At 38.2% G+C, this 21726-nt stretch overlaps 1 protein-coding gene across 2 annotated transcripts in view; it reads right to left on the reverse strand.

Moving 5' to 3' along the window:
• Positions 1-21726, reverse strand: part of large1 (LARGE xylosyl- and glucuronyltransferase 1) — a 79920-nt gene that overhangs the window by 28043 nt on the left and 30151 nt on the right. Inside the window, exons 3-5 of one of the 2 annotated variants that reach the window (XM_059325785.1) lie at positions 11335-11633; positions 3086-3168; positions 177-300 (exon numbers count right to left, since the gene is read on the reverse strand). In XM_059325785.1, coding sequence (XP_059181768.1) covers positions 177-300; positions 3086-3168; positions 11335-11633 — 506 coding nt within the window. Of the gene's footprint in view, positions 1-176; positions 301-3085; positions 3169-11334; positions 11634-21726 lie in introns of those variants that run through there. The other variant, XM_059325786.1, reaches the window with a different exon arrangement.

Here is a 21726-nt window from a genome sequence, read left to right on the forward strand (position 1 = left end):
GCCCAAACAATATTATAATATGAAAGATATGGATAAATTAAACTATAATAAAGTGTACGAATAGCATGTGCTTTTAAATCAAATTAATTTTAAAAAAGTGTAATTTATATAACAACATTGTGTAACAGAGCCAATATGTTCTCCAAATAATTAAAGTAAGGTGTCTGGTTTCTCACCTTCAGCTCATCTGCATCATAGAAGTTGACCCTGACGGCAGGGACCATCCAGGTATGGAACAGAGAGGACAGGATCTGCTGAGCAATGGAGTCTGTGATGAAATGGAAATGTAGTGGGTTCCGCCTGTGGACACACACACAAACATGAATAAATTCTACGCCTTTTAACTGCATCATCCTGACTCAAATTAGTTAAAGTTCTCATAGAGAGTTATTTACTACAACTACGGTAAAAGGGCCAATCTGTCTATTCTATCTATGTATTCTATTTAAAAAAAAGGGAAATAATGTCTGAATTAGCTGCCTATGAGTTTTTCTAGTTAATTATTTACAATTTACATTGAATAGCTAGCCTATTAGGGATATTTACATTGTACATGCGATTTATGTATTTAGTTAGGCTAAATGATACATCTGGTTATATTCTTTTTTGTGTTCAATATCTTTATTGAGTTTTTCATATAACAAAAACAACAACAAAAAATAAAATAAAGATAAATACAAATATAAAGCAATCGGCTAGAGAAACATGAATGGAAGGTTATGTCATGTATTTAAAAAAATAAAGCTGTACAGTTTCTGCTCCTTCGCATATATACAGCATGGTTATATTCTTTTTGAATTGATAACAAGTTCTATGCGCATAGCCAAACCACAAATGAATTAATCCTCTATGTGTAGAGATACTGTATTTTCATCCACATAACTTTATAGCATCCTTCCAGTGTGCTTTTTAAAACTTCTCCATAGCCTCAGATAACATAATACGGCTGGTTTCACAGGCTAAATATACTCTCCATGACAAGTAAATTGACTCTGACCTGGGTTGGGTATCAAACATCATGTATCTTTTGATACAAACCAAAACTACCCCGCATTATCAAGTATCAAAGTATGGCATTAAATGCCTGGCCAGATTTCTACATTTCTAGATTCAAGATTCTGAAGCGAACATAAATAAATATATAAATATACAAATACAACAATTGAAAGCTTTTGTTTTTTTTTGATAACAGATAAGGGATCTTGGAGAAGAACATTTTCATTCCTCAAAGTATGTTTATAAAAAAAAGGTACTGTTCAGAGTAAAATTGATACATTTGGTTTGTTTTGTATTCAGTTTGGTTTGCTTTCACGGTGCAGAAATGTAAGTGGACCAAATAAAAATAAAAGATTTGAAGAGGGGCATGTGCGAAAGTGGAGGGCTGGAAATATACCCACACTTTGACTTCTTATTGGTTGACAGTTGGCGGGGAAAAATGTAAACACAGAAATAAACAAAACAGCATGGAACCAATCGCAAACTGAGTATGTTTGATTATTGGGACATCATCTGCTCTGCTGTTCACCAAACTAATTTAGAGAGAAACGGTCAGAACAAGCTCCTGTTGAGCTTATCATTTTGGTTAATTTCCTTTAATTAGGTCAGATTACGTTCACAGTGCAATCAGATCGCGCTAAGGTCCGTTTGGAAATGGACGGAGACCCTCTCTGCAAGTGGTCTTGCACCACTTGTTTTGGTCTGCACCATACTACGATTGGTCGTTCACAAGCGACCAAATGAACCATAACAAGGATTTAACCACCAGAGTTCAATTAAAATGGACTAAACTTTGGGTTGTGCAAGCGCCCCAAGATTCCAAGTATGATGGCCACAAACATACTTCTATCTTTACAAGATATATATATATTTGCAAAGAAAATATCATATATTCATACTTAATACCTTCCCAACCCTTATGAGAGGCCCAAATGAATAAACCAGAAAGAGGTAATCTTTCAGAAGGGACTACATCAGTCACACAGTGAGAGCAATTCTACAGGGTTCTCCATCACTGAGACAAGAGATGAACAGGTGGCTAGTTTTTGATATAGAGTGTCGTCCAAACAACATACTGCTACTGGAAATGAACTGACAGTATAGTACAGTAACTAAAGCATAGATCATTTGAATCTTGTTTCACAGGGAATTTACAGCATATTCAATATTTCATCACAATATAGGGAAGAAATACAGAAAGACTATTTGATAAAAGCTGCAAGTCAGCTTATCGCCCAATCTTTTCAGTCACTCAGCAGAATGCCCCAAACTATCAGATGACAGTCTAACAGGCCACCCTCTCAGGCGTCTGTTCACTCGGATATTTGTCACTCAAAGGTTAGAATACCAGCTATGCTGCTAGTGCCCAGTACTCAGATTAAAAAGGCGTTTTGTGTCCAAAACATCTGTCATCTGATGAATCTGCAAACTCTATATCCTGCTTCAAGGGTCATTGTCTTTACATTTTGTATGACGGCTGTACTCCTGTCTAATGTTTTCCTCTGCTCCCCAGAAACCATCCCTTTATTTACTGTGCCGTCAGCTGTAGCCCTCCATGTGTGTGGAGTGCTCGTTGGATGGATGGATGGATGGATGGATGGGTGGATAAAAAGATGGATAAAAAGGGTGAGAAGTAACATTGCTGTATCTGTGGAAAAGGATGGATGGATGGAGTGCTCATTGGATGGATGGATGGATGGATGGATGGATGGATGGATGGATGGATGGATGGATGGATGGATGGATGGATGGATGGATGGATGGATGGATGGATGGATGGAGTGCTCATTGGATGGATGGATGGATGGATGCATGCATGCATGGATGGATGGATGGATGGCGTGCTCATTGGATGGATGGATGGATGGATGGATGATGGATGGGTGGATGGATGGATGGATGGAGTGCTCATTGGATGGATGGATGGATGGATGGAGTGCTCATTGGATGGATGGATGGATGGATGGATGGATGGATGCATGCATGGATGGATGGATGGATGGCGTGCTCATTGGATGGATGGATGGATGGATGGATGGATGGATGGATGGATAAAAAGGGTGAGAAGTAAAAAGGAACATTGCTGTACCTGTGGAAAAGGACAGATTTAACCAGAGTCACCACATCTCGACTGGCGTTGTAACCTGCACATACGATGGCCACGTGGATGGTCTGTCAAGATCATGAGAAAAGTGAGAGATTGGAGTGAAGATTAATAAGGAAAGAAATGTTCACACTGCATGTCACAGGGAAGAAATCATATTTACAGGTTTTAATTTTATTTAGTAGAAATAAAACATAGAATAAGGCGTCATTGTAAATGTAAAGCACAGCATACTGTTTTACTTTCAGCAAAGAGAACAGTGGAACATCTATTACATCAAAGTATCGTGGAAAGAATTCTAATGAACCATAGTACAAAGTCAACTCATCTCAGTAAATAAGAACATCATAGAAAAGTTTATTTATGTCAGTAATTCAATACAAAAAGTGGAATAATACATTATATAGATCCATTACACACAGAATGAAACATTTTATGTGTTTATTTATTCTAATTATAATAATGATAATGGCTTATATTTAATGAAGACCTAAATTTCAGTGTCTCAAAAAAATTGAATATTACAAAAGACTTGAACTACTGGAAATTGACTTTTCCATCATATTCTAATTTATTGAGATGCACCTGTAGTTAGTTGCCTTGCTGCCACATGTTCTTCAGTATAGGCAAGAAAACTTGTGAGGTTTAACTGTGATGATGATTGATGAATGCCAAAACATTTTACTCCACAATCCATTCCTGCCTGGCTTTATGTTTATTAACACAAATGTGAAACAATATCCTTTCTATTATTTCGCTGTTATGCCTTTTTATTTGAGTGGTTTAAAAGACAACCTTTTTAAAGTTTAGTTTTTACTTTCATACTTGGTATCATAGTAATTATCTGAATCCTTGCTTGACAGTATCAGATATGACTATTATAGCTGTTCAATGCTAAACATGCACAATGTCATGACAAAGCCTCAGGAATATTAGAACCATATTGATGGGACATTTTGCCTAAGTAATACTGAAGAACCATTATGTAACTATTTTACAGATAAATTGCTGCTTCAAAATCATTTGGATGCTACACTGACTGTAATATGGAGAATAGTGACTGGTGGCCTGTCATTCACACTCTGCTAACAGTAGCGGTTAGCGGTGCTGCTGGTCAGAAAACCAGTAGAGCAGGGGTGGCCAACCTGTGGCTCCAGAGCCTCATGTGGCTCTTTAGGTCGTCTGCAGGGGCTCGCCGTGGCTGAGACATAAAAAAACCGATATACATATTTTTACATTAAAATGTTCATTTATCAATGGTGTAGACCAAAAGCTATTTGTATTCCTCAATTGTAAAATTGTATAGCCTTTTTACAGAATATTAAAAAAGTTTTGACATTTAAGTCAACTAAAATGTGCTTCAGAGCTTATGAAAGTCTCTGGCCCGGCACCTAAACCTTTAAGTTTTGCCAACTTTGAGTTTAATTTTGAGTTCCCTGAGATAGACTAGTTTTCATAATCATATTAATAAATAATCAATATGACTATTAATAATGTTGGTAGGCCAATTTAGACTTACTGGGCTGTTTAATTTTCATTTTAGCCTCAATATAAGGTTTACGGCTCCATTCCGCAATTTTCTCTTTTTTTTTTGGCCAACAGTGGCTTAGTTAATAAAGGTTACCCACCCCTGCAGTAGAGCGTTGGTTTTAACCATTGCTAGAACTGGGGCTTTGCGGGATGGAGGACTGTCAGGCAGTGAGCAGCGGGGCATGCTGGCAGGGAAGCACCGTTGTGCTGTGTCAGAACCGAAGCAAGGCAAGTTGGCAAAAGAAGCAGGTTTAGCAGCCTCTACTGACATTATGGCAGAGGCAAAGAGAGGAAAGAGGACGCTATGGAGGATATTAAGAAGGGAAAAAAAGCAGAGAGTGACAGAGCAAGTGGCCGCTGGACAAGAGCAAATCTCTGACTGGCTTTCACAGAGCTTCCTGAAATAAAAGGCTGCAGACAGACATTGAGCTGGACTAGTAAGTAATATCAGCTGGCTTGCATGTCTTGTGTTGCTGCCTGTGCTTGATGCTTGGCTTGGTCTTTGTAGAGTATAAACAGTCATGGAAAAAACTATTAGACCACCCTTGTTTTCTCCTTGCTTTCTTGTTCATTTAATGTCTGGTACAACTAAATGTACGTTTGTTTGGACAAATATAACGATAATGACAAAAATAGCTCATAAGAGTTTAATTTAGGAACTGATATCTAGCCAAAACCATGGAAAATGTCTAGATATCAGCTCTTAAATTAAACTCTTATGAGTTATTTTTGTTGTTATCATTATATTTGTCCAAACAAATGTATATTTGGTTTTACCAGGCGTTAAAATGAACAAGAAATTGAACAACGGTTGAACAATGGTCTAATATTTTTTACCATGGCTGTATGTATACATACATATGCACATGTACATATATTAAATATATATGTATATAATACAAATTCCTTTTATGTGATCACATGCTTGGCCAATACAGCTGATTCTGATAAATGATGAGTATGGATCTCTCTGCAAAGAACCTACAAATCCTAGAATGAAGATGCTTCACATACATCTTCCAGCTGGCAGCACAGAAGATCAATACGATCCCCACAGGTTCAAGTTGGGCACCTTACATTAATATCACCAACTCAGTATTCACAATATCCCCTTATCTTCGGGTCTCGCGGTGAATATTGGAAAAAATTGTGTTTTTGTAGAACATTATGATGTCAGAACGAAGTTGATGAAATGCCCTCACTTCATCATTTTATCATATTAGACATTTGTGTGAAAATTTGTCCTAATAAGCTTATGGATTTTTAAGTTTCGGCCTTACGTTTTTTGTGTGGTCACAGTGACCCTTGAATACATTACCTCAAGGTCAATGAGAAATCGCATTCACGTGGTTGGACAGACGGCAGACGGATGTGCAGATGTACGGATGGATGAGCAACCCAAAAACATCATGCCTCCACACTGGTGACCGTGAGGCGTAAAAACTTCTTGCAATTCAGTGGAGAACTCATCTTTGATGAAGTGCTGTCAAGGGCATAGTTTCCATACTTTTCCATGCCCAATTTTACTATCAGCTTTAGTCTCTGTTTATTATCAAAATCAATTTAACAGTGTAACTGCCAAAATCCAGATGGGAGAGGCTCAGACTTAGTATATTGCTCATCTGAGTCATCTTCAGCATCATGCTCGCACAGCAATTACACTTTGCAAGGGTAGCAAGAAGGGTTTTTGTCCACGTTTTGCTTCTAAGGCTACGTTTACATGATGACGGTCTGAACAGAAGACGCAAAAGTGGCGTTGCGTCTTCACTTTTTATTCCGCGTTTAGACGAGCGTTTTCGGGAGGAAATCTACGTGCATACAGTGACGCAAAAGTGTGTGGAATTGGATTGTATGCATGCCAGGTGGCATCACTTAAAGCGATAACAGCATCTTTGGGCATGTGGAAGTTTTCACTCCACATATTTTCATCAGCTACTCCTTCCACAAAGTTCTCCACCATCCACTAGATCTCCCAGGTCTCGTCCAAAGCCGTCTGGCTCGCCTCCGACCAATCGGTGCATCCAAAATGTGATAGAGGTAATTACAGATCCTTCTCTGTTCACTAATACTATCTGTACATATCCTGTACATTTGGTGGAAAGACTCCTGTTAGTTTATTAGAGCTGCCAGAGCAGCTTGAAGGTCCGATGCATGGAAATAATCCCACGTGTTTGTTTATTTTCCTGTACTGGAGCATGTATGTGACATAAATGCGTACGTGACGTGAGCAGATCTGAGCAGAGTTTTGCGTCTTGGCAGTGTAGACGACATGCTACGGCGGAGCGGATTCAGCTTTTCCACTTTGGAGGGTGGTTTCAGATTTTTGCTTTTTTAAGCCCCAAAAACGCTGTCACAGTCTAAACGAAAGGCACTTCCGATAAATATATTTTGTCGTTTTTACCCGCAAGCGTCCTCGTGTAAACGGGGCCTAAGGCAACACAAGGCTGTCCAATCCTCTCGGTGGTGGTGATTGTGGCTATTTGCAGCTTGAGAGGAGGACTGTAAACACTAAACAGAGTTGGAAAAAGTACTGCCATTACCTCAATATATTTTGGATAAAACATTAATATTACAGCTAAAGTAAGCCAGATAATATGTATAGCAGATAATAGTACATGTATTTGTACTTTTGCCTTTTATATACATTTTACATGTAGCATTTATTTATTTATACTTATTTACACTTATACATATATTTTTTTAATATTATTTAATTAATTAATAATTAATAAAAATTAATAATTAATTAATTAATTTATTTTTGCCCATTTTTCAGCTGAGCATTTCAGTCACAGCCATTGGTTATGTCTCCAGTTTTAGTGCTCTGTGATGCTAGCTTGATATGGCATAACTTAAGGTCCTTGTAATAACCATTAATTAACAAGTAATAAGGCCCTTGTAAGTCCTTACAAGATGCTTATTAACATTATTGTGTGTTTATAAGCTTATATAAGTGTTAATAATGGCATTACAAACACCCATGACCCACCCATTATGTCTTTGCCATGCCTTTATTAATCTTATTTTGTTTGCTTATTGATATTAAAATATACTTTATTGCTCATCTATTATAAGTTGACTATAAGTTAACTATGCTTTTTGCAACTACCGGATCTAAAGCGAGAACAATGCCTTATTACTTGTTAATTAATGATTATTAAGGACGTTATTTTAAAGCGTTACCCAGTTTTCTCACTACAGGGGTCAGGGCAGCCAGGCTAACCCTCCAAAGGAGCAGGGTCATGTTCAAGCACTGCTAGAAGGCTGCTACAGTCACATGACCCTTTTTTTTTCTTCTAATTTTCCACCCTGAAGGAGCTCTGCTTTCCCTGCAGTGGGCTGGCTTTTAAACAGTGCCTGGCTTTAGCCAGGAGCTGCAAGTGGGTGACAGCTGATGTGGTAGTAAAGTAGAAGGTGGTAATAAGAAACCTTCCTCTCTCTGAGCACTACACACTCCACAAATCTGCCAGCGAGAATATGCAAGCACGTGCACAGCTCTGAACCTTCAGTTATTCTTGGTGCATTCATGAACATGTATGATTTCATACATTTTTCCCCAAGGGAACATTTTGAAGTTTTTTAGTAAATGTTTGATATGCACTTACAATTATTTACTAAATCTATTTTGTTTTGTTTGTTTTACTCTTTTGAACCTTTCTCCTGGTACAGAATGTTGTCAGGAGCCTCTGACCAATTATTGGCAACACAGATCTATTATAAATATCTGATGTTTGTAAATCAGGCACATGGCAACTATGAGCACTAATTTAACAATATAAAGAACAATAAGTATAATTTTAAATAAAAATAAATTACTCTCATCAGGCTAACTCACTGAGACTCCACTCTTGTCGGTAAATCCATGTTCAATATTATAATAGTAGTGTCCTCAGATATGAATAATATAATATTACATTTGTGAAAACAATCAGTGGGGTAACATTACACAACAAAGGCCATGAGGAGTTAGTTTAAGCCATCATTTAGTAACACAAGTAAACTCTTTTGGCTCAGTAAGTGATTAATTAAACTGATTAATCACATAGATTCACTGACAATCAACTGCCGACACTTTATTTTACAGGTCCGCAAATTTTACGGTAATAAGGTGAAAATTACGGGGCATCCCGGTGGCTCACACCGGTAGAGCGCTAACCATGTATGCCGTGTGCTGCGGCGGAGCCGGGTTTGAATCCGGCCTGAGCTCCCTTTGCCGCATGTCTTCCCCTCTATCACCCCCTTTCTATCTCTCACTATCAATAAAGCAACAAAAAATGCCAAAAAAATAATCTTTAAAAAAAAAAAAAAATAAGGTGAAAATTACAAAGTAACTTTTTGAAATTTCTTCAAAAAAAGGACCCCCGAATGTCATGTCAACTGGGTGAAAATTACCAAATAACTTCTTTGAAATTACATCCAGATTTCATTGTAAGTAATATACTAATTGTTATACAGTTAAGGGTTTCCTTTTAAATTAACCTTTGGGTGAAATTATATCTTTAAAAAAGCAAATTGATTTACTATTTATCTAGTGTGTCCAAAAAGGTCTTGAAATAACAAATGAAAAGTCAGAATAACATGCAAATTGTTCTACCAGTTAAGTATGGATGCATCATTAGCCACCTGTTGTCCAGATGGTGACTGTATCAGTGCTGTGCTGGCTTAATTGCTTGTTTGTAGTAAATAATACAGAAGATAATAGACTTAAACATATCATACTGAATTGCAATCACAAGATTTGTTTTAAAAAACACAATTAGATTATTTTAGCATATCATCTGCCTTAAATGCAATCCAATGGATTTAACTGACGGTTCGCAAAAGCTCCGCCCCCTTAGTTACTGTTGCTATGCCCAACAAGCTTCCAAGACTGTCAGCAGCCATGGAGAGGACTGGCGCTGTTTTAACTAATGTTTCTTGGGTAAGACCTCTGCAAGGTAGGCTGCCCATTCACAAAATACTAAAAAGATTAAATTTGGGTTCATTATGGCCTCTTGGGATGTTATGTTTAACATTGATATATACAGTACAGGGCTGTACATTAACTTTTTCACTTATAGCATTGTTGCTACAGAGGTTGATAGTTTAGTAGCACAATCCACAAAATCTCTATCATTGGTATGTAACTATGGTTACAAACACCTCATCTGTAGGCTACACACTAGAAAACATGTAAAATAAGAAGTCACTGGTGCCCAGATGGTAAATGATGCATAGCACAGACTGATGTAGCACGTGCTATAGGCTACATCTGTATTTTTACTTTACTGTGACTTATTGTGAAGGACTGAATAAATACAGAACCAAACCGGGTGTATTGATAACAATGGTTGATAACGGTGATATTTCCCCCTGAAAAAATCAGCAGCCCCCATTGTTTTACAGCAAGGAGATGAAAGTGACCGATGAACCATGAAAACGCTAGGCTAATTCACTGGCTTTAGCGTTCTTTTGTTGACTCTGGTAAACCCAAGGCTAATGTACACGGTTAAAACGATATACGGTTTGAAGATAAGAAGTTAAACTCTAGTTTCACACCACTTTATTAATTTGAAACATAACATGGTCATTTATATTAGTAGTTAATGTGGAATTTTGATAGAATTTAACGGACCTTCTACTCTTAGTAACAGTTGCTAAGGCTATGACTGGACGAGGAGCGTTCAGGGGGAGGAGTTTTGCAAATGGTCAATTGTAAATGTTTACATGAACTGTGTAAACCCATGAGCCTGTTTCATAGAACTAAGCCAACATCCTGAATACCATTACAACTGACTATCTGCAAGTACAGGCTATTCTAGACACCCAATGAGCTAAAAGGTGATGTTTTTTAAATAGAGTAAATGAAGTTCACCGCTATTCCACTAGGGGAAGCGTAACAGATTTTGTACCACCTAGAGTTAAGACGGGGCGTCCCGGTGGCTCACACTGGTAGAGCGTGTACCATTAAGGCCGACTACTTGCTGCAGCGGACCCAGGTTCGAATCCGGCCTGAGGTCCCTTTGCTGCATGTCTTCCCCTCTGTCTCCCCCTTTCTATCTGTCACTATCTAATAAAGCAGTAAAAATGCCCAAAAAAATAATCTTTAAAAAAAAAAAAAATGGTTTAGACACCAATCTTAGACTGTTGGCAATTTGTATTCGTCATTTATATTTTAAACTGTGATTTATGTTTTATGTGTCTTATGAATAATTGAAGTATTTATGTATGTATGTATGTATGTATGTATGTATGTACGTATGTACGTATGTATGAATGATACATGTTTGATGTATGTATGATATGCTGCTACTTGCCCCTGTCTCCTGTCCTATAGGGACCACAATGGAAATAAGCAATAGGGCTTTATTGTGTCATCCCTGACTATTTTTTTTTATTTATATAACGTATGGCACAGGTTGCTGTTTCATATTTTTCTATCAAGAATGGTCAAATGCATCTTTTTTTAAAATGTGCTGATGTGCTGCGGTGTACTTTTAGTGTGGGGATCAGAGTATGGCTGTGTTAAAGCTCTCACATTATTCAGCCCTGTAACAATGAGTGATATTCCAACAGCAAACCAACACCATCACTGCTGAATATAAGGGTAATAGGACGCTAAAGCCTAGCTATCATATACTCTCATTATGAGATTTCTGCTCAGCAAGAAATGCTTTTTTTTTTCTAAACAATGCTATGACAAATGTACATAAAACAAACCTCACCTCACACTTATCCACCACTGGTTGCTGCACACAGTCTGAGCTGTTTCCCACTGCTGCAGCTTTCTGGCCCTCATTGTCTCCAGTGCCCTCCTCTGAATGGGTTCGGCTTTGGTTGCCGTGGTGACTTCCATTTGGAAGACGTGCAGACGGGCTCCTGGGTGGCCGGCTCAGCTCCTGGCGCAGTGCCCGGTTCTCTTCCTCCACTGCCCTGACCCGCAGCTCTAAGGCCTGCCGCTCGCTAGCTCCGCCCACTGCCGTGAACGATTGGGCTTCCAATGGAGATAGGGGGAGGGGCTTCACTGTAGGACAGAGACAGGGAAAAAACTGACCAAATCAAAGTAAAATCAAGATTACCGTCATTAAAAAATACACCACTGTGGAAGGCAGAATAAGAGAGTTGTTTTTTTCTGGAATCAAAGTTCAAAAGGAATAAATAACACTATATAGAAAAATACTAAACATTTGTACAACACGGACACAGTTACTGAGCCCACATACCTAAAGTGCAAGGAAGATGGAATAGTTATACTAATTATAGTGCTAGTTAAGTAGTAAAAAACAATAAAACAGTTTCAAAAAGTTGTTAAATAAGGGCGCTTTCACAACCAAAGTCCATTTGGTTAGTCCAAATCAGAGTGAAATCATGCTGTATTTATTCTGGTGTCTTTCACAGTGCAGAAATGTAAGTGGAGCAAATAAAAAACGACTTTTGCACTGTAATGTATATTAATTTAAATATGCCTTAATTGCATAGTTTTTGTTTTGCAGTTACACCCTACCTCGGTAAAGAGGTTTTTTGTCTGAGAAATCATTAAGGAATCTTTTTAAGTCACAATTTTGATTCATATTGAATTGTGAGTTGAGTGTATCGTTACATCCCTAGTTAAAAACATTGGTGCATGCATATTACCCCAACACAACCCTAAACAACTGCCTTCTGTTGTCTCATTATTGTCATTGTTCTATTTTAAAGTTTCAACTAATCTACTTAGTAATGTCTGTGATTGTGTTATGTTGGGATATGTTCTTTGTGTGCTATGTGCTATATTTTGCCTCGTTATGTTTCTTTTTATTTTCTGTCCTCAAGCAAGTTCATGATAGTCCGTCTCTAAACATCCTCACCATTCGGAGAGAACCTTCTTTTCAATCCAAAACTGTCAACATAACCTCCTCCAGAGCAGATTAGGTGTGCAGCATAAGTTACCATGGCGACCTAGCCAGGTTTAAAGGGACCTTCATATCAAAAACTCAACATACATTGCTAACCCACTAATCGCGCTTCGTAACACATCTGGTCTCTCTAGCAACAGAGATCTTGGTCTTTTGAGAGAAATTTCTTGTAAAATGTTCAGAATTGCTACTTCTCCGAAGAAATACAGACCCAGTGTAATGAATCAAAAACCTTCACTACATGCATCATGGAAAGAAAACCACAGGGTGTTTTTCTCTGCCCAACACACAGTTTATCTTGACTTATACAATACTGTGCAAAAGTCTTAATAGGTGTGGAAAATGCTGTAAAATAAGAATGCTTTCAAAAATGGAAATGTTAATCATTAATTTTATCGATTAACAAAATGCAAAGCGAGTGAACAGAAGAAGGAAACAAAATCAATTCAATATGTGTTGTGACCACCATCAGCATAAATTCTTCTAGGCATTTTTTCACACCTTACTTAAGACTTTTGCACCGTACTGTATAGCGTAATGTTCCCACATAAACAACAGAAATAAAAACACTCAAGGAAATGACATAAAGCAGCCCAGAAGGCCAAGCTCTTTTTCTGTCCACTATAGGTAAGTAGCAATTTCCTCTGCTCTTCTTTAACTGTTTCAAATATGAATCCTGTGGCAAGACAAACAGATGATCCTTTGAGAGAAAATTAAGCTCTCTCTCTCTCTCTACGGTACATAAACACCTCAGCTCCAAAGGGGAGGAGGAGGCCTTGGTTGATCATTAAATAACACAATAGGTTCTCACTAGGGGAAACGAACAGCCTAGGAGAACTCCACATATTACAGTATGGCAGGAATTCAAAGGTGTTATAGCTAAATTAACACTTCTTGATCGGTGTTGGGAAATAGATGCTTTTCAGGATGATACCATCTGTCATCTCAGTCAACAACCAGTTGCTTCTTGGAGTTCTTGGTCCCCCTTTGACACAGATTGTCAAACACGTCATTGTACTGAACAGGCAGAGAGATAAAAATTCCTCAGCTTTTTATGTGTAAAGATGGCCAAATGCTGCATGGGATGAGCTGAAGAACTGTTGTCACACGTCATTGGGCTTGGCTTGGTTTGATCGCTTCAGTGTTGACACATTTTTGTATTCCTTCGGATTTATTGTCCCCTGTGGCTATAATATATAAAGGCAGTCAGAATATACATGGGTCCTCTTAACCATGGAGGGTCACTAAATCCTCTCCCCCAGAACCAGAGCACCCGCTGGAATTTATTTTGTCCATGCTGTAATTAATTTGCTGAATGGATTTGCTGGGCCTCATCCCACTAAATTGGCCATTTGCTTGTGCTGCTCAGAGATTGCATATGGCAGAGCAGATGCACAGGTGGACTTTTATGCAGCCCAGCCGATTTCCTCAGCATTTAGGCATTTGCCATGAAGCTCATCATCTACATGCAAACAGGAGCATCAATAAAATACATTCATCAAATGTTCCCAGTAGTGAATGAAAAATAATGCAGTGGCAAGAAAAAGTCTGTGAACCCTTTGAAATGACCTAGCTTCCAATGCAGGTTCCCTCTAGGTTAGGGCTAGGGTTAGGTTTAGGTTAGGTTAGGTTAGGTAAAGGAAACACAGCTACTGTTTCCTTTAGGGGGAAGAGCGGCCGCTGGGAAAGTCTCAGGCCACGCCCTCTCAAATGTCCGCTCACTCAGCATGTCTCCATTACAAAAAAAGGCCCCAGACGCATTTACGAGAGGTGACGTATGGTTTTTTGATCGTTGTGTAATCGCCTAGCAACAGTGTCGACCGTGATCCGTGATCACATACGCGGGGAAAGCAACTGTGGCCACTGTCACCAACTGTGAACAATGTCTGCCGCTGATCATAAACAAATCAGCATGGCTAATTATGCACAGCGTCTCTACTGATCATAAACATCGTGATCGTGAATTAACCGGCATCGCAAACTCTGCACAGTGTCCGGTGCATGTTGTAAACAAACAGAGATCGCTAAGTGAACACCACCTGCAGCAGCAGCACATACACACTGTACTGCTACAGAGCTAACTGTTAGCCTATTAGCACTGTGCTCCTGGTTCAGCGATACCAGACTGCACTGTGAAAGGGCAGAAAATCCCGCCTTTGCGAGATCACTATGATACTAATATATATATATATATATATATATATATATATATATATATGTGTGTGTGTGTGTGTGTGTGTATGTATATATATATTTATCTAGATATCTAGATGACAGAGATACATGTAGCACATGCTGCATGAGTCATGACTGTTTGGACTCCATGCTTGCAGAGCATTCATGTATGTCAGATTTAATTGTCATCAGTTGTAAAGCTTCATCCTCTTCCAACTGCTCTCTGGGCAGATATTTGCTGGGCGGTGGCAACACATCCATCATGTGTTGGCATCTGTTCACCTGGCAGACAGCTTGATAGACACAAATACAACAGCCAGCCACCCGTTTGTCTAATCGCTTGGATCAGGAGGATGGAGTAAACAGCATAAAAAAATACTAGTTTACATTAACCCTTACATGTCCTTACCCTAAATGGTAAATGGACTGCACTAATATAGCGCTTTTATCCAAAGCGCATTACACTACAGACTGTGCGCATTCACCTGTTCACACACTCATTTATACAGGTGGCCGAGGCAACCAGGGCACACTGGTATTCATTAACACAGCATCGGTGGGCCATTTGGGGTTCAGTATCATGCCCAAGGATACTTCGACATGTACACTGAAAAAAAAGCCAACTTGTATTTTTTGCCTAAAACAGTGATTTAAGTTGGCAAAAATTAGAAATATAAATTATTGACATTTAGGGCAATAATGTAAATTAGCACAACAAAGGAAGCCAGTTGTCTGCTCAAAAACAAGTTTGTGAGTTGTTGTTACTTATATCTTTAAGTTGGGGTTCAAAACAAGGGACAATAGTTCTGCTAACTCTAACTTCTTTGTTGTGAAATGCGGGAAAGCGGTGAAATTCGGTCATTAGCGAAAGCTAGCGGCTATCTTATGCTAGCGGCCCTGCTTGTTACAGCTACAAGATTAGCCATTAGCGTATCAATGCTAACTCTAAATTGTGGTAGCAACATTAGCTGACATTTCATAGCGGCGTTACAATCGTGCCAATTCAACACATTGCAGAAGTTAGCAGAAGTAAGGATTAAAAGTTATTACAATGTAAAATTATAAGTTCAAAAATCTGAATTCAGAGTTGAGCAAACTAAAAAACAAAACTTAAAATATTTAGTTTAATTGTCCAACTTAAAATTTTATCGAAGTGCCTTGAAATTTTGAGTTGACCAAACTTTTCTTTTTTTGCAGTGTAGGCTGCCATGGTCAGGGATCGAGCTACCGACTTTCGATCAATGAGCGACCACTCTACCAACTGAGCCACAGCCGCCCCTAGCCTAGATTGGAGCATGAGGAGATTTTGATTGGAAAAATAAAACACCCTTCCAGATAAAAAGGGCACAGTCTGACTTCAAAGCCTTCTCCTGGGTGCATTACACTGACTCCCTGATCCCTGCACTGTGTTTTGCGCGGCTTTGTAGTTTTGCATGAAGATGAGCGATACATTGTTTCGAGCATAAAAAGCTCAGATATTAACCTTTCAGTCTCAATTCAAATTAAAAAACGTAAACAATAGGGCCAATGCAACCACAATGTTGACTATACATTAAAAAATTCTGTTATCAAGCAGCAGGTTTTTCTTCTGAGGTATCTTTCTGATTATACAGATGTTTACCGTCTGCCCAGAATTATGAAGTAGTTGTTGAGGATCAAAAAAAGATTACCAACATTACATTTGAACATTGGTTTTGCCCTGGGCAAACATTTTAATCCTTCTGGGCAGTAAGCAGACCTTTGTGATATCACAAAAATAAATTTGAAGATACAATCTGGTGCTGCTGGAGAACAAGTAAATAATGTTGATTTGTTGTGCTGCTGTCATATATAGGGCAAAATGATTGAAGCATAGAATGGGCTTTCATACGTTTTAATAAGGACTTTATTATGTTTTTAATTTTTAAAAATAAAATGGAGGTTTGTTCTCAACCTGTGGCACTGTCTGGCTGCTTGTGTTTCAGACAAAATTACTAAATCAATAGCTAAATAAAGTTTCTTGTCAAGGCATGTGTTTATGGACAACAACAGTTAATGGATACAAGTCCCTTGGCAGACGAATCAACCTCAAGTGACATTTGATGAGCCTAAAGGCAGCCTTACTGATGCACTGCAGGATAGACAGATGGATTGTGTCATTTCATGATGCCATCTAGTTCATACCATTACTTTCAGAGAATCATTGCAGCATAGTTATAAGAACTGTATGGGTCAGTGACCTTGAATGTTGTTAGATGTTTAGATGGATGGTAGTCTGTGTGATGGATGCTAACAGTTTTGAAACCTCTAGCAACATTATTAATGTCTGCTATATTACATTATGTAGCAATGAATCATGTATTACAATCAATCTTTTTTTTTTTTTTTTTAAACTAGGGTTAAGTACATTCATTTTAAGTTGGCTAAGCTCATGTCTTGTGTTGTAGTGACCTTCATAAATGGTGGCTCACAGATTATTGACATTAGTATTCATTTATGAAAAATCTGTTCACCTTCACATTGTTTGTTGAAGCATTCAGGTATCCAGTAATATTTTACTCTTGTATGGACCAACAGGTATGCCACAGGTCGATGTTGCTCGTGTGTACATAATGGACTGGTCTGATTGTAAAGGCAACAGCGTTCTGGATCCCTTTGTCCTCCAAAAGAGGACACAAACAGACAGCAAATTCTGCTCCCCATGATGCCTTGCATTTATGACCCTTGCAGATGTGTGACAACATCGTTGGTCAGAAGAACATCTGTCACCACAGGAAAACCCAGCAGCTATATAAAAAAAAATCGTCCTCAGCAGACCAGGTCTGGTCTCACCAGGCATCCCCTCTCGTCTTCTCCAGCTCCAGAGCTCAGAGAATCGGGTCTACACACAAGCCCCAGAGGACAAGGTTTACTACAGCAGCAGTCAGCCCAGATACCACGGCAAATGCAAATGCAACAGGAACAAGCAAATTACTTAACTCAGAAGACAGACGCGTCCAGTCGGCAACCACACTCAAAACCACGTTTCAACCTTTTACTGTGCCTTTCTTTACAATTTTTCCCATTTATGGACTGGTATGTACGGGGTGGTAGATATGCCAGAAACAACCAAAAGGCTAAGATTTAACTGTAATTGATGATTTGGTTGAATGTGTGTTGTTAAGCATTATTGTCGTGATATTTGTGTAGCCACAAGTTGACTGATTCTGGGACATTAAGTCACATACAATATACTTTAAATTAGCTTTCTAATCGCACGCACCCCCCCCCCCCACACACACACACACACACACACACACTCTCTCTCTTGTCCCTGCCACTGTATAAAGAACTGTTTAGATCTCTATACTAGACAATGTGTGTTTTGTTTTGCTTAACTTTGCTTTTTAAGAATAAATACTTTTTGGAATATACACGCTGTCCATTTAATGTTGTACATGTATGAGTGACATGCCAACCTCTTCTATGAAAATTCCAAATTCCTTCAACCATAACTGCATATTAATGGTAATTTGGTTATAATTATTAAGTCCCGAGTTACAAATTGAAAGTTTAGTACCTTTATGAGAATGATTTAGGTGAACTGGCTATCTTTTCTCTGTTTTACAGAGCTATCTAAACACACTTTTGAACAATGAGACCCACACAAGTGGTGCTCAGGTTTGATGCCTTCCAAAAGAGTCAACAAAAAAATGTTGATGAGTGCTAAAACACTTCATGAGTTATGAGCAGGGCTTCAAAAAATAAAACATATTATGTTTGTTATGATGTGTTCGAATCTGGACTCAAAGCCTATATTTATTCTTGTCTGATTTGACATTTTATGTCAGTGCATCTGCGTACTAAAAAGCCACTAATAGGCTTTGGGTTCTACAAGAGTGTATTTTTGTGTTGGGTATTTACATTAACATGTCTGATTTGACAGATTATGTGAATGTATTTCATTTGAAATCTGAGGCAAAATATTGTGTAGAAGCCAAAATATGTTTGTGAAGTTCTTTTTAGATTAACTTCGATAGACAAAATATGAGTTTTGAAGAGATTTAAAGAGTCAGAACTGTTGTTTGTCTATGTAGGTAACAATAGTAATGTCAATTAGTTTTGGTTATGTTAGAGCTGTGGGATATTAAATCTTACAATTCATACTTTCTCACCCTCAGGTGTGCATTGCTAATATTAATGTATAATAATAATAATTAAAAAAATAATAATAATAAAATAATACATAATAATATATTCCTCCTTTAAAAAAGGTGTTAATGAAACAGCTGAGGCTCTGATTTCCTGAGTATCATATTGTTGCAAAATTGATGGACAATCCATATAGAAAAGGTTTATTTTTATTCTAGGCATCATTTGTAATGTAAGCCGAAGTCTCGTTCAGGCTGTATGTCTTCCCTGAGCCTGTTGATACAGAGCTAAATCAAGTTACAGAGGCCTGAAACTGTCGTGTTCTGTATGACTCAAATTATAGTTGTGGAGTCTGCTGCACCTTCAAAGATGGTGATTAAATTATGGGAGAACAAGGACGAGTACAAGGGCTGATGGGATTGGAAAGTGACTGAACAGAAACAAGAAAACCACATGACCTTATGTGCCTAATCGCATCTACCACAAATGTTTTTCATGTGGCACGATGGATGAATTAATCACCAAACAAGTCAATTTCCTTTTTTTATTCAGTGTAGTTAAGATGCCTCTTGCTCTATAATTCTTATCATAACCAAGAAAAAGTAATTTAGGCTTATACTAGCTGTGATGCACAACAGAAACCCCACCAATATCTGAGGGTCAGAATTTTTCAATCCCCTATGACATGAAACAAACAGCTGCCAAATCATCGACACACACACTCTGTAAATGTTCACGAACAAAAATCCAAAGCACAAAATGTTTTAGGGCATAAATTAACGTACAGCCTGTATGTGTCTCTTGGGTTATGAAGGTTAGCTCTGGTGTTTTTGTTGATGTGTTTTCCCACAGAGCTGCATTTGAGAGAATACTGCTGTGTCTCCAAGAACAATATAAACCTCAAGGTATTATTTCTATAGTGATCAGGACTATAAAGGCCAAAGTCATGTTGAGGACACGAAACATTAACTTCTACTTCTGAGCTACTAGATGGAACGTCCTTCATAAACTAAATCCCTGTGGTGTGCATTTATTCTCTAATAATTATGAAAGACTGTTGTCCATTTACGAGAGGGTTGACCACAAGTTCAACTTTGACCACAACGTCAACTATAGCTTGAACAGGAGTTAAAGGTCGAAATAATGTAATAATGGACAGGCGCAAAGATACTATACGCGCATACAGGGCTTTGCGAAAAAAATAAAATCAATGTTATTGAGAATAAATGTTTTTCCGACCCAATCACTACCAATTTTAATAAAATATGTGATTCTGTACTAATCTGGTGTTCTGGGACCACCTGTGATTTGTTTTCCAAATTGCACTGATTGAGTGATTCATACTAATTTATTCATTGATAGGTTTATTCATTTACTAATGCATTCCTTCTCACCATGTCTGACCAGGAGTGGCCATTAAGAGGCATGGCAGTCAAAATTTGAGTGAAAGCAAACATGTCCTTGTCAAGGCATTTGTTCATTGTGACCTAAGGGAAGCCATTTAAAAGTTGGCAACAGCATTATTTGGCAATGTGCTGGGAAAAATGACACCAGGGAGAACACTGCAACAAGCCCAACAATAATCCAGACATGATGAGATGGAGGGATGGATAACCTTTTTTCTCATTTGAGAAAGCGAGGCAAGGCTTAACATTGGTTTTTAGCCCTGAGCTGAAGGAAATTGGTTTTCACAAAATAGCTTATATGTTTATGTTATTTGAGGGACAAGATGAAAAACATATTTTTGGCATGCATCTTATAGCATTATGGGACTTGAGATCTAATAGCCTAAGGGGAAGAGGCCAAATTGAATAACTTGTTCTAGTTTGTATTCTGCATTGGCAAACACTACTGCAGCACTACTGGTTGTATATCAAACATTCTTTTAAAATGACCTAATGAGTAAAAATGTCTGCTCATTGTCTCCAAAAGGTTCTACCACTTCCTCCTTTGCAGTTTCTTTGCATCGTGCACTGCAAAAAAGCCAACTTGTATTTTTTGGCCTAAAACAGTGATTTAGTTTGGTAAAACTTGGAAATATAAATTACTGACATTAAGGGCAATAATGTAAGCTAGCACAACAAAGGAAGCCAGTTGTATGCTCAAAAACAAGTTGGTGAATTGTTGTTACTTATATCTTTAAGTTGGGGTTCAAAACAAGGGACAATAGTTCTGCTAACTCTTATTTCTTTGTTGTGAAATTCGGTCATTAGCGAAAGCTAGCGGCTAACTGATGCTAGCGGCTAACTGATGCTAGCGGCTAACTGATGCTAGCGGCGCTGCTTGTTACAGCTACAAGAGTAGCCATTAGCGTATCAATGCTAACTCAAAATTGTGGTCACAACATTAGCTGACATTCATAGCGGCGTTAAAATTGTGCCAGAGAAATTCAGAGTTGAGCAAACTCAAAAACAAAACTTAAAATATTTAGTTTAATTGTCCAACTTAAAATTTTATCGAAGTTTGTTTCCTTGAAATTTTGAGTTCACCCAACTTTTCTTTTTTTGCAGTGTGTCTGTCCCTTCATCTCTACTGACCCCCTGAGAGGAGGCGCATCACAGCTGTTAACAGAATAGTACACATATAAAGTAAGATTAAAAACAAAATCAAGTTGATCTCAGGATGGACCACTGCTGAATCTGCCCTGTTAAGTTGTCTCAACCAAGCAGACAACAAGGAAGGAGCTGGCGATTGTCAGTGCCAGAGGGAAACTAACAGGCACTCAGCCATGAACAGCCTAAAATGAACTCAAATCCAATTCAAACTAAAAAAAAAAGTGCCAAGAAAACGTACTGACCTGTAGCTGTGTCCAACTTTAAAAATCAGTGCTTCTTCAACAGCCCCACAACAGTATCAGGCAGGGAGCCCACTTTTAAGTCATATAGTGCATTTCTCTATCAATAAGACCTTACTCTGTCTGCAGGTTTGCTCTATCAT

Source organism: Centropristis striata, chromosome 22 (genome assembly GCF_030273125.1).
Source record: "Centropristis striata isolate RG_2023a ecotype Rhode Island chromosome 22, C.striata_1.0, whole genome shotgun sequence".
Taxonomy (NCBI): Eukaryota; Metazoa; Chordata; class Actinopteri; order Perciformes; family Serranidae; genus Centropristis; species Centropristis striata.